The sequence below is a fragment of the Melanotaenia boesemani genome, chromosome 6 (assembly GCF_017639745.1).
Source record: "Melanotaenia boesemani isolate fMelBoe1 chromosome 6, fMelBoe1.pri, whole genome shotgun sequence".
Taxonomy (NCBI): Eukaryota; Metazoa; Chordata; class Actinopteri; order Atheriniformes; family Melanotaeniidae; genus Melanotaenia; species Melanotaenia boesemani.
Window position 1 is genome coordinate 16,619,821 of NC_055687.1, and position 14,123 is coordinate 16,633,943.

Consider the following 14,123-nt stretch of genomic DNA (forward strand, 5'->3'; position numbering starts at 1 on the left):
TACGCCGCGTAACTTACGCGTGCGTGCAAACGTGAAGGGGGCGGCACAGGTGAGTACTGTTTAAACACTATTCTTTTATAACTATTCCAACACAATTTAAGCTACAATTAAAATACGGTAAATATAAAACCTTTAATCAGACCTTGTGGTAAATTCACATGAATTGTTTGTTTAGTCGTGACGCAATCAATCTGCGACCAACCCAGAAAACTGTCTAAGACAGCATGGCGGCTTCTGAAGGCAAGAAGCGTGGTCTCGAACATTTGGACGAATATGAACCAAAACCAGCCAAGCACCTTCGGAGTCTTCACGACCGAATGGCAGAGAGAAGACTGGTTGTTATTCTAGAGGGAGCATCGTTAGAAACAGTGAAGGTAAACATCAGGACTGTGTTGTTTCGATGCCAACCATACCTGCATACTTGTAGTGCCATTGATAAATTAAAAGCCTGTCCACGTATATTGTTCCGTTTTGTATCTTCTAGGTCGGAAAAACATTTGAGCTGCTAAACTGTGATCAGCACAAAAATATGATCGTCAAAAGTGGAAGGGACCCGGGGCACATAAGACCAGATATAACACACCAGGTGACACACTTAATTCCTTAAACTTTGTTTGTCATGATTTATAACCAGAATGGAATACCTTTTTTATTTATTTATTTTTATTATTTATTTATTTATTTTATCTAGGTTACAACATGATAATGTAAACATGTCAAGCTTTATTTTCATGGTCCTGCTTAAAATTTGTCTTTACAATTACAGTAGTATTAATGTGTACTTGCACGTTTTGCCTTTGGTGCTACTTTACACAGACGAAGGTTCAGAAGCCTCGCAATTGTGCATCTACTAATTTATCATTGGTTTCTGTATGTATAGCCTCTGTCTTTATAGTATGTGTCTTAATTTCCTTAATTCCAGTGTCTTCTAATGCTGATGGACAGTCCACTGAACAGGGCAGGCCTGTTGCAGGTGTACATACACACAGAGAAAAATGCATTAATAGAGATTAACCCACAGACTCGCATTCCAAGAACTTTTCCTCGATTCTGTGGTCTGATGGGTAAGCTATCATTTCTATTGTTTTGTTTTTCTATCACCAAGTTTTCTCCTAATATGTCTTCTCTCTCTATACCTTAGTGCAGCTGCTGCACAAGCTGAGTGTCAGGGCTGCAGATGGTCCTCAGAAGCTCCTGAGGATGATTAAAAATCCTGTGTCGGATCATCTGCCTCCTGGCTGCCCTCGTATTGCTACCTCCTTTTCTGCAGGGGAAGCTGTCTGCCCCCGGACTCTGGTCCCAGAGGGACCTGCTGCAGTGGTGATCGGAGCATTTGCACACGGAGCGGTGAGAAATTAATACAGCTGTATGTCTGATTATACTGTATTAGTGTTACTGATTGCTCTGTTTTTATTAGGTGAATGTGGACTACTCAGAGAAGAGCGTATCCATCAGTAACTACCCCCTCTCTGCAGCATTGACCTGTGCCAAGATTTGCTCGGCCTTTGAGGAAGTGTGGGGTGTCCTATAACAAACGGGTCAGATCATACTGAAGAAGCAGAAACAGTGGCATACATGGACCTTATTTTAGTGGACTAGAAACACTGGGCCAAATAGCCAGTGATGCCATATGAACTACAGTCATGTGTCCTGTGATACACAGCACTGTATATGATGGTGTTTGGACACCAAGTGGAATTTAAAATGGTTTTGTACTCCATTGTTGCCTTTCCATGTAAAAACAAGAGGTTTTTTTTTTCTACCATCATCAATTCAATTGCACCAAGTTGTGAGTTTTGGGTTTGTATTAGAATTATTACATTAAAATGTATTACCAATGAGCGCAAGTTTTCTCTTTTTTTTTCAATCCTAAAACATATTACATGAGGAGAAAGACTTTATAATACAATGAAAAGAGTTTTATGGAGAAACTTGACAATTTAAAGCAAAAAGTATTTTTAACAGAACGACTGAAACAAAAATGATAGGCAGTTTTAAGTTGCTGAACAAATATCTGTTTATTATTGCTTACTAATCCTAACTGTAGTAAGCTCTCCTGGCAGCTCGACGTGACCTCAGTCTTGTTCTAGGTCCCTTCCGTCTTGGCGATTCTCTTGTACGAGTTTTATACAGATGTTGGACTTGCTTTGCTTGACGCCTCTGAGTCCTTTTGGTCCTCTTCAGTTGCTTTTGACCTTGTGTGGTTTGGTTTTTTGTAGATCTGCCTTTCTTTCCAGCTGGCTTTGGTGCTTTCCTGTTTGATTTAGGTGTCTCCCTTCTTTGTTCATGAAATTTGGCTGCACATTTGCAAGTCTTGCTTGGCTGGTTATGTGGTTTGTCCGGTGCTCTGTTGGGCTTGCTTTTTGATTTGGGTGATTTACCTCTTGGCGTGGGAGTCTTTTTGCCTCTCCGCTGTGACCACTCAGCTCCTTTGCAGATTTTGTGGGCAGTGGTATTCTGCTTTATCTAATTTAGAGGTTAAGAAGATTTCACACAGTTTGTATTTACTCTCGATATGTCTGTCTGGTTTTGTAGAATGTAAAAGGTTAAAATGAAAGTTAATGGGTTATTGTTAAGTAAACTGAACATTTTAAGTTCACTCTAAAACTTACCAAGATAACAGAATTGCATGTTACTAAATTGAATGGATGGGTGTATTTTACCTTATTGTTGAGTCTGGATGATGCACTTCTTGTAGTTCGCACAAGTGTCTCATCATTTACTAGTCTTTTGGTCACTACATTAACCTGCTTGTTTTTGTTGACATCACATCCCTCAGCGACTAGCATCTGCTTGAGCTCTGCCATGGAGATGCCACCTTCACGTTTGCATTTGGAGACTGCCTGGCTGATGAACCTTGAAACCTGCGGCGAGGGCAACGTTGGAGAATCTGTCTCGGATGCGTTGTTAGGGTCGGTTTGAAAGTGATACTCTAAAAGACCAATGGGAGTCTCTGAAAGAAATGGAGACGCTTATGTTTTATTGATATGGTTGCTTTTATAATACAAAAAAGTAAATAAGTTGTTAAAATAAATCTGTTGTGACTGTAAAGTATATAAGATGCACTTGGTTGTAAAACAGCCTGAGCAAAGAAGGTTAGGAAGCTATTTAGTAGTAGATGCTTCTCTCTGTTGGAAGATGGCAGCATGGAGTACAGATTGTGACCAGATGGATTTCATGTTTTATTTGTGCTCTGCACACTCACGATGTGCTGACACCTCACTGATATTGTTGATATTTTGTACTGTATGTGGGTACTGGGAATGCTCCACACGGTTTAAATTACTACTGCAAGGTTTTCTGATTTATTTAGTGAGTTTGTGGCAAATTTTAGATTTTTTTAGCATCATTGTCAAACATTGAGAATTCCCAAGATTCCCACTGTGTCCTTGTCAGCGCACCAAGCTTTATTTTGCAAGAAATTCTCCAACATGATCATAGGAATAAATGCGGGAGGATCTAAATACAGAATTTAAAAGGACATATATTCCATTAAAATATTTTTCTTGTCAAATAGCTTTGAGATACCAACAATAAACGCACTTTCAATGCAGGTTGCAGTGAGTTATTAAACATGATTTTCTAAACTGTATGCGAGTTTGGCCAAATGTTTCTGTTTCCTAGCAACCTATGAACTGCAATTAGCTAAACTGGTATTGAAACAATGAGTAACCCAACGTAGTTAGCTTGTAGCTTCGCTATATACTCACTTGGTAAAGAAACTTTCCCCCTTCCTTTCGGTTCCTCCCCAGGCTGCAGGGCTTGTATGAGCATCCGACCCAAACGTTTGGCTCCCGCTTTTCCAAGGCCTCTACCACTGGCACCTTTCAATGGTTTTCTTACATCTTTTATCATTCTCAAAGAGGAGGTTTCTCTCGATTCAAAGCTACTAGTAGCATTTTCGTGGTCACCTCTCTGCAAAGCTTTTTTAACCGTTTCTCTCCTCCGCATTTTGCTCTTTATATTTCAGGAAGAAATATAAAATTTGTAAAACGTCATTAATCATGGATCAATTTCAAATGCCAACTTCGTGACATTTTGATAAAAAACAGTTCTGTGGTTGCCATAGACACTCTGGCCCAGATGTACGGAGGTAAGATTATATTCAGCCACAGCTGATGTTCTATAACAGCTTATAGTTATCAGAAGATGGATTAAAATGATTACCACCAACAATACCAGGGTATAAGGTACTTGAGTGGATACAGTTTGTAGAGTTTGAAAAGTTTTAATTTCTATTTTAGGGGTCTCCTTCAGGATACCAGTCAGGTTAAGAAATGTTGCATAATGGAATAAAAATGATCAATATGAACATCTTTATTGACTGTAGTAAATTGGCTCTAAGAAAACACTGTTTCCAGTCACTGACGGGGGATCAGTGGTTTTCCTTTAACTTGACAGTTATTTGCTGTTCCATTAAAGAGATGTTTTTATTTAAGTTAAAGTTTGAAACCCCACATAGGTAAAACTATGTAATATATCATCTCCTAAGTTTTGGTGGGCTGTGTTTGACCCCTTCCCATAAAGAGTGTATAATCTTGACATTGTGTTCATACAGAAGACATCCTTTGTGACTTTAATTAAACATTAAAACATTTCAAAATGTTTATTTTATATTTAAATGAATACTTAACAGCATGTGCAATTAATGCGGTTTGCCAACATCCTACAACAACAACATAAAACTACAGGTAATAGAAAAATGATGTATTTTGGATTTTACATACTGTAGTTACATTTACATAAAGTCATTTTTAAGAGCAGTTTTCCAACATCCCTGTTCCCTGAGTATGTTTTTATTAACAAAGTCCAGCTTGTCAATAGATAAGATTTTTCAGCATGTTTGTGATGAATTTTCCTGAGGTTTAATGGAGCACTGAAGGCTTATGGGACACAGGTTGGATTTGGCACAAATGACTGCGATCAAGAAGGAGGGCTCCAAGGGCATGGAATGATGGTATGGGTCAGCATCACAGTTTACCTATATAAATATACATATAAAACCTCAGATCAGCAACACAGAAGGAAGAAGATAAACCATTTAAAATGACAATGATGAAATTACCTGAGAAAAAGATGTGAGAAGTAGACGGGTGTGTGACAACCCTGAGAGGGAGGTGTCACTTGGATCTTGGCTTAGACTTTGATGATAAGCCTGAGGAAAAAAGTGGACAAAATGTAAGCCTAAACTAAGCTGTCCCACACAGCTGCTAAAGTTTGAGGATGACTCCTCACCTGCAGTGACACTTGCAGTGCGGAGTACTGCACCCAAACCTCCTGCTGCTGCTTTGCTGAGATCCAAGACACTCCATCTCTACCTGCCTTTTCAGTCACATTGATGTAGTGAGTCCACACACATTCCCCCACGGCATGCACGGTCTCACTGTGAGAGTAAACTACGACAACACAGATGCTGATACAATTAATTAAAGAAGGAAATGTGCTTCATGTTACAGATAAATCTAAAAGTATTTAGACACTGACAGAACTATTATTTCCTCTGATTATCAATACATCCAAGTTATGGTTATATTATAAATATACGTTTAAAATGCAAGTCTGTTAACTTTAATTCAAGAGTATTCACATCCAAAATAAAGCAAGAATTTCAAAATTGAAGCCATCTTTCTCAAAAAGAGGGAAAAATGTTGAAATTTGAACTCAAATGCTGTTTCATGGACAGAAATTAGTTATTTCTTCATTATTTATCATCAATTAAATGGGTGAAAACCCTGATGGTGATTCAATAGGCTGCTGTTGGGTATTGTCAGGTTGCTTTTGAAGAAAGTCTCTACAAACAAGTTAAAGTAATTATAAATAACAAGAACATTAAGAGTTGCAAATAAGCAGTTTAGTAAACTATGAAGACATGGGAAAAAAATACAATTCAGAGCCTCTGATGAATTTGATAACATAAAATACGCCAGGATGTTGACTGATGTTGCAGTGGTGTGAAAAACTCATCCACAAATTCCATCAAAAACACCCTTTAGAATGCTGACTGCTAACATCAAACTATAATACAAACAGGAACCCTCAAAAGAGAAAAACAGAGATTCACCCCAAGTTGCCAACCATTGATAAGCCTGAAGAATACAAACACAGAGTAGAGTTTGTTAAAACCCAATTAAAATAAAATATAAAAGTCTGATCTGTACCAGAATGGTAGAAAGCAAAAGTGTGGAGAAGATTTTAAATGTCTGATAATCTGATTAAACACGCAGATTTTGGATACTTTCTGCTCAGATTCAGTCCATCTGATAAAAGTTGATTGGCTAGTGCTTTAAACAAAATATGGACAACGATCTAAAACATGTTACAAAGATGAATATATTTATATATATATATATATATATATATATATATATATATATACACACATATATATATATATATATATATATATATATATATATATATATATATATATATATATATATATATATTAAACAATGTTCAGAAGGAATAGACTTGAGGCAGTCCTTTTCTGCAATGGATTATTGACAAAGTATTGCAAATGAATATTTTATACTCATATTCATTTGTAAAATAAAATCTGCGACTCTGAAAAAGAAAGCTCTATATATTAAAGTGCCGTGTAATCCCCAATATCTTTAAATTAAAATGGAAATTCTCCACGAAAATGTAGGATGTTAACGTCTAAATTAAAGGAAGAAAATGCTATATAATTATAATTTGAATGTTTTTGATACAAGGTCAGATAACAAAGATTTTTTAAGTGCCCATATTTCTGGACCTAATGTAAACATAATTACAATTATGCATTTCAAAGCAGATAAATGAATCTCACTTACTCTCAGGGATGAGCAGATGAAAGATATCTTTGGCGATAAGAAAACCTGCTGCACCATAATTCATTGCTCTGTTTACACAGGAAAAAAAGGATGTGAATATTAATATTTAATTGATTAATATTTAAAAACAACTAATGCTACTTTTATCAGGTACATCTTACTTTGGATAGGTGGGATGGAAAATTGGAGGGATGAACATTCCCATGGGAAAGAGGAGTTCATTACCCAGAAGAAGTGGTGTGACAGACAGACTGAAAGAAATTTGAAAAGATTACTGAAAGCTTCAGGCTATTATCCAGAATAAAATTGCTTAAAGTCATAAAGCCAACACTTACATATCAGCAGCTTCTTTTTGAGCTTTCAGTAGTTTACTGCGTCTTTTTTGCCAAAGGGATAGAAGCTGGATATAGTTGGAGAAGAAGCTTTGGGTGCTTACTGTCACCTGAAATCAAGCAGGTTGTCTTAGAGACTGTGACCAGCCAGTAGCACATGACCAGATTTATAATGATTTTTTTAATCTGTGCTGCTCAAATATTTCAGCTGTTATATGCTAACTGTATTACAAAAAGTTTTGTTAAGAGGTTTAATCCTCAGGGAGAAGAGATTTATCCAGGCAGGTCAGTAAAATACCTTAGAAAAAGGTAGGTCTAGCTCATCTTCACCAGAGATTTCCTCTGTAGTCCAGAGTTTTGGAATTAAAGAGTAAACCTAGAGAGAGAAGGCATAACTAATATGAAACTTACATCAAAATGTATACTTATGCATAAATAGTCATTTGTGTGTGTGTGTGTGTTTTTATTCCCCAGGGGTCACCTTTTTCATGACAAGTCGAAAAGACTTCCGATCTGTCCACTTGAGCTCATGTAATTGAGATTTGAAGGCGGCAAAGACATTTTCAATAATCTTCTCTGCCTGTTGAAGGGTAAAAAACTTTTAATAGACTTGAATCTCTATAGATCATTATGTGTGATGGTGTCTTCTCTTCTCACCTCTCTGTGTGCTGTCCTTTGACTGAGAAGGTGTGTGAGGACTGAGTCAAATCCCCTCTCGGTATCCAGTACACAGCGTTTCCAGCGAGGAACTTCCTGGTGAAAGGCCCCACAATGAAGTTGTGACTCCAAACAAATTCACAGGTTTAATTTAATTTAATTTAATTTAATTTAATTTAATTTAATTTAATTTTTAAATGTCATAACATTGACTAACCTCAGCAGCATTACCCAAAGCCAGAGAAAAATTCTTTGCTGTTTCAGAAAATCTAGCATCCATGGCAGGCATCATGGTGTGCAGCAGATTAAGGACCATATACGTATGAAGGGAACCACTAAGTGGAACCAAATGACAGGAAATGGTCAAAAATGTAAAAAAAAAAAAAAAAAAAAAGAGCATGTTGATATTTGATCATCAATATTTTTATGTCTTCCTTCACAGTACCTAGTGCTACTCAGTTCATGCGTGTTCAGCCACTTGTTAATGATGTGGGACATCTGAATGATGTAGGGTAAATTATGTAGGAGGACATAATCGTCTTCACTGAGGGATAGTGGATGGAAAGCGATCTGCAGACAGCCCAACCAATCAATGGCAGGGGCTTGTTTCTGTGATGCATTTACATATAAAACATAACAGAGGGAATTCAGACACAGTATTTGTACACATTATCACAAGTGATGCTAGAGTTTATGACATAGGATTTTGCTGTACCTGTAGTTCTTTGATGGTCATTCGCTGATGAAGCTGTCCTTTTAACAGGCGATAGTGCAGAGGTGAAGCTGCTACTGCAAGCTCAGAGGACAAAGAGATGAACATACCCACATGGATCATGCTTCTGCTCTGTGGGGATCCCAGGAGGGCCAGGTACCTCTGACATGATGCCAAGAAGGGACGTAGAGTCTACATGCAAAAGGCACTCTTGATTAATTTAATGCATGAATCTTACACAAATATTTCTGAAACCAAAAGGGATTATCAACCTCAGTTTTAGCTTCAGACTTCTGTGTCTTGCTGTTCCATTCAATTGGAATCAGCAGGTCTGGTTGATCAATCTGTTGCCAAGAGGATACATAAGTTAAAACAACCTTACTTTGCTCCCATCATCATATTTAGGGCTCACAACATATCCTGATGGATACCGACCTGTATATATCTTTTGGTCATCCCATGGGCAGTTTCATTTGGATCTTTGCCCACGTAGAGGTTGAAGAATGGAAAAGTGGCATAATCTCTCATTAGCAAACCAAGGGTGGAGTTGAAATCTGTCTTATTCCACTGCCCAGACACTGCCCAACCTCCCAGCTGCATGCAGCGAGGAGACAGCAAATAAATATCAGCAGATAAAAAATAAGGGGCCACTGTTATTGAAAAAAATTTGAAATAAACCTAACATGGCTATGACTGCAGTGGTGGGGTGTGGTTTGGCTTCAGAGTGCTTCAGGAAGCTATATGAGGGGAAAGTAATTAGCGACGCAATGGTGTCTCAGTCTCTTCCCTCTCCATATGCAGGGGAGTGTCATGGAAGACCCATTCTAGCTGAATCCCCTGTGAGAGAGCATATTTGCTGGAAACAGCATTTTTCTAGTCTCAGTGTTCTTAAAATCAGGCTGAAGTAAAGAGCCTGCAGTGTGCTGCACATTGTAGTATCTTGGTGTTTGTTTAAAATGTAAAGGGTTTCTCTGTGTGTCTGCAAAGAAAACCTATGATACGAAGAGACTTAAAATCATAATCTTTAAAATTCTGACATTATGTCTTAAAATTGACTGCCTATCCTGTGAAATGAGGATGATTTGTAGCTTTTTTGCTTTTATATTGCAACTATAGAAACATACGAGCAACCACCACTGCCTATAACCTAGCAGTAAGGCAACATTCAACAGCTTGTTTTGGGAACTATCAGCCAATAGCTTTCTTATAAAAGTATATAATTATCATACCTTCTGGATGAGTGTGAGAAATGGCTCTATTCCTGCGGTTTCTATAGATTTTGTGTCCAAGCAGGAATGGTAGAATTCTTTAGTCTTCTGCACTGCTGAACTACCTGAACTGTCGTTGGTCTCTGACAGAGAGATACAGAAATATAATTTAGATCAGAGTTTTGGTGCTGTGTTTTTTTTTTTTTTGTATGCTATTGGTTGTTGCTGATTTGTAAATATTCATTCCAGCCTGAGATACTGAGCATTTTCAGAAAAGTTTTCAGTCAGGATTGCACTCTGTTTTTGTGTCCATCATCCTGACAAGCCTCCCAGCTCCTGTCACAGAAAAATGAGGCCTCATCACCATGTTTGACTGCAGGGACAATAATAATGAGGTGATGCTCAGTGCCTGCTTTCCTCTGTACGTCATTTGGAAAAAAAAGTTCAGCCTCGGGCCTTCCTTCACCTCCCTTTTTTATATATATTTTTTAATAATATAAAGCGGCCTTGAGTAATACTTCCTCAGGCTTTCTGGAGGTCTTTCAATATCCAAAGTTTTTCGGACATTGGTTGGCTTTACTTTCCACATTTTTAGTCCAGTCCTTCTACCTGACTATTTTCTGAGGTATGGGTTTTGTTTTTTGTTTTAAATTTAATTTATTTGTTGATTTGTTAAACCAATTAGTATATTCCCATGCATTGTTCAGGCATTAAAAGAGCACCTAACTCAAGGGAAGGACCATTGTTGTGTCTACACATAACAGACAGTTAAACAAAGAGCTACATGTTGTTGGCATTACGTTTATAAATTAGGGGTGGCTTGACATCTATCTTTCCATCTTTCAGATGGACTCTCACCTAAAATCTTCCTGAGGTACTGCAGCAGCACAGTTTTTCGGCTCAGTATTTTATCCTGTGTCGGTCTTCTGCGATCTCTTTGTTCCTTTAGTCTCTTTTCCTTCTGGTTTTGTGGATGCCCCGGGATACCCTGACCTCTTTGCCTCCCTCCGCTCTCTGATGAAAGTCTATCAGATCCACATGTGAACAAGAAGTAGTCGCAGGGCTGTGTGAAAGGATCAGTAGATGTGGACAGATATGACGAGGCCCACTGGCAGGCTGGAGTGACACACGGCATCACTACAGGAAAGAAGTGAGAGATGATTTAGAAACAAAAGGGGAAAGTCTAAATTTATTCTTTCATAGTGTTGCATTGTTAAATTGCGCACCAGCATTGTGACTGCTCTCAGTGTGCAGATTGTGCTGCATGTAGAAGATCAGTCCCAAAATGGCAGTGAAAAAAAAGAATCCCAAAAGGAAAAGGAGCAGCCTTTGATGTTTTATCCACCCTGGCTTTGCTTGGTGCTCGAGGTTTGACTCTAATAGCTGTTGTTGCTGCAGCTCAGGTTGGAGCTGGCTTTGTTGCTGGAGCTGGTGGGGATCCTGGGTGGGGAGTGGCAGCTGAAACAGTGGTAGAGACTGAAGCCCCCTCTCAGGTTCAGGCTGTGACAATGACTGGACTGATAGCTGTGGCTGGAATTGTGTAAAGAAAACAAGAATAGAAATTACTCAATAGAAATAATGTTAGAGTAATATTTAGTGTTATTCAAACAGTTGGCAGTACTCCAGAGATTTACATGAAAACAGTTAGCAAGCAAGTAATGGCAATATATTAGTTTGTTGTCATCTGTCCAGTTCTCATATGAGCATGCTAAAGATATAAGCCATATGGCAACAGCCCACTGATACTTTTTCACTAGCAACCTTTTAAATTCAAATAATACAAACATAAAAACTTTTTCTTGAGATGAATGACATCTTAGAAGAACAAATTTGTTTTAAAGACATCAAACAATCCACTATAAGAATAGAGCTCACCATGAAAGTTCTGTCTAACAGATTCATTGACTTTTTCAGGTCTTGGATCATAAATACAACCAACTGTTAATTAGTGACCAAGCAAAGAGGACATTAAGTTTTTCATTTCTAATCTGAGCTTCATGAAAACATCACACCTAACAACAGCATAATACAGGTGTTTAGTGGATATTGATCTAATACACCCGTCTAAACGCTGCACCAGTTTCTAACATTTAATCATTACCAGTTACAGCTGATTCCATCTCCACTTGTTTGCACAATGATTATAAGTTCCTCACAACCTGCATGACAAACTAAGCTTTCATGTGTATTATTTTAAGCAGCAATAAGTTACTGTAAAGTACTGGCTGGTTGAACAGCATACTGCCCAGATACATTATCATCAACATGCTCCAGTTAAATGTTGGTTATTTATGTTTTTTAAGTTTGAATTGAAGTAGTATTGTCACAATACAAAGAATTGTAACAAAACACTGCAAAGTATACTTTGAGTACATTTCGAGAGTAACTCCAACAATATGCAGAACATGTAAAGATATGATAAAAACAATATATGCTCCTTTTTAACACACACACACACACACACACATAAATATATATATATATATACACACACACACACACACACACACACACACACATATATATATATATATATTGAACTGAGGCAATAATTGCTTTGTTTTTCATTTTTACTGCATGTATAATTTCTGCTTCTCAGCAGTTCAGGAACTTCATTTATCATCTTTATCTTGTAAAATGTGCCAAATATTTTCGAATAGTGGCTGGGCTGGACTTCATTTCGCAGTCTGGCTGTTTTAGTTAGTTTTTCTTTATAAAATGAAGTTACTCTTTAATGTCATTGTATCAATGCAGAATTGTACAAAGAAAATATAAGGTGCAATTCTTTCAGTGTCAATGAAAGAATAAAATATAATAAAAAATAAAATACAAGTTGAGACTGTATATCATTGTATGCATATATATATATATATATATATATATATATATATATATATATATATATACTAGTGTTTGGCAAGTGAAGGCTTTTTCTGAAAAGGACATCTGGATGCAGTTAAAGGATAGATTGGCTATCAATGATGTACATTTAAGTACCTCCACAAGATCACAGATCCTGGCAGTTGAAATATATTTATTTAAATATCATGACATTTAAATAGCATATTGTAATGAAACTTGTTCAGTGACTGCTTCCAGAAATGTTTCCGAGCTCATGTAATGGTCTCATGTCTGTCTTTCATTCTCTGTTGCATCAGGGTCTAAGGATTACAACCATTTTTTTTTGCGTTTTACCTGATGTACAGATTTGTCATAATCTTAAGACAGTATATTCATAGATAGATAGATAAATAGAAACATGTATGTGTGTATAGATATGTATGTAAATCTTATAAATGTGTGGGTGTGTGTTTATATAATATATAGACATTAGGTGGAATTAAGTGGAGTTAGAAATGGGTATATACATATGCATATTATGCATATATATAATTCTAACGCCACTTAATTTCACAATTTTCATGTTTCCATTTCTAGACAAGTTTATTTAAAATTGACTAGAATTGACTATTTTAAAAATGAACAATTTACAAACAACAAAATCTTGATGTATTGTGTATTAACTAATTGAAATATATGATTTGTGGGTCAAGTTCTATTACACTTGTGCATACATTTTAAACGAACTTCCAGTTTGAGGCTGTGTTGGCATTATTTAGAAATTTGACAATGCTCTGTAAATATTTGGTCTAAACTTTTCATGTCTAGTGGAAAATAACTCCTTTTTGGCATTAAGTGTGTGTAGGTCTAAAAACACTTTAAAGCCACAAATCTATAGTAGTCCAATTTTCAAGGAACAGATGGCCCTGTAATAAATATTAGCCCCATTGCTCTGTGAGCACAACTACATAATTACACAATATATACACATTTTTCCATTCTTACCTCAAGCTCTACTGGAGTTTCACTCATTCTTGCCTTGTGTTTTCCAAGTATGTTTCCTTCTTTGTTTTCTTTTACATTTCACATGTGTACCTCCTCCTCGTGTCCCTTGCGTCAAACAACTGTCATCTCAGCTCTGTATCTCTTTTCATCACTCACTTCTCTCCTCATCTGACACACTGATAAAAACAACTCTGCAGGCTTCGTCTCACGCTCCTTTCCAGAAACCAGACTAGGGTCTACTCTCCACAGGTAGAGATGATCAATGAAACCATGGAGTTGCAGACAGTGAAGACTTTTTGCAGTATCCCGACCCGTCTGCAGTGTTAAAAAGCTTCAGGACAGAGGGCTGGGACTGGTGAGTTAAGGCCAACACCTTGCCTTTGTGTTTACATTGCATTAAGTGAGGATAAGCACTTTTTCCTGGAAAGTATCTGCACATAAATGCACACACATACACACACATCTGCTATCGTCATTATCAGTGCAACACATGGCTGTTAACAACTGATAGAGCGTCCTGGAGGTCATAGTCTGACAGCATACACATCACTGA

General features: G+C 37.2%; 3 protein-coding genes across 3 annotated transcripts; 1 reads left to right on the forward strand and 2 right to left on the reverse strand.

The window, feature by feature from the left end:
• The first annotated feature begins 184 nt into the window (after positions 1 to 184).
• emg1 (EMG1 N1-specific pseudouridine methyltransferase) lies at positions 185 to 1,841 on the forward strand. Its single transcript, XM_041988336.1, has 5 exons — positions 185 to 374; positions 485 to 586; positions 923 to 1,064; positions 1,142 to 1,347; positions 1,418 to 1,841. The coding sequence occupies exons 1-5, from the start codon at positions 225 to 227 to the stop codon at positions 1,529 to 1,531; spliced, it is 714 nt and encodes a 237-aa protein (XP_041844270.1). The 5' UTR covers positions 185 to 224; the 3' UTR covers positions 1,532 to 1,841.
• Positions 1,545 to 4,043, reverse strand: LOC121641398. The gene is made up of 4 exons (XM_041987502.1): positions 3,711 to 4,043; positions 2,664 to 2,953; positions 2,382 to 2,466; positions 1,545 to 1,549 (listed from the first exon to the last, which is right to left on the reverse strand). Exons 1-4 carry the CDS (start codon positions 3,949 to 3,951, stop codon positions 1,545 to 1,547), a joined length of 621 nt encoding a protein of 206 aa, XP_041843436.1. The 5' UTR covers positions 3,952 to 4,043.
• Positions 4,044 to 4,591: 548 nt separating this feature from the next.
• Positions 4,592 to 13,903, reverse strand: kel (Kell metallo-endopeptidase (Kell blood group)). The gene is made up of 18 exons (XM_041987883.1): positions 13,571 to 13,903; positions 10,951 to 11,254; positions 10,583 to 10,861; positions 9,746 to 9,867; positions 8,952 to 9,110; positions 8,789 to 8,860; positions 8,520 to 8,708; positions 8,250 to 8,413; positions 8,022 to 8,139; positions 7,805 to 7,900; positions 7,629 to 7,727; positions 7,446 to 7,523; positions 7,151 to 7,257; positions 6,977 to 7,066; positions 6,816 to 6,883; positions 5,236 to 5,396; positions 5,066 to 5,155; positions 4,592 to 4,981 (listed from the first exon to the last, which is right to left on the reverse strand). Exons 1-18 carry the CDS (start codon positions 13,595 to 13,597, stop codon positions 4,835 to 4,837), a joined length of 2,370 nt encoding a protein of 789 aa, XP_041843817.1. The 5' UTR covers positions 13,598 to 13,903; the 3' UTR covers positions 4,592 to 4,834.
• Positions 13,904 to 14,123: the final 220 nt, after the last annotated feature.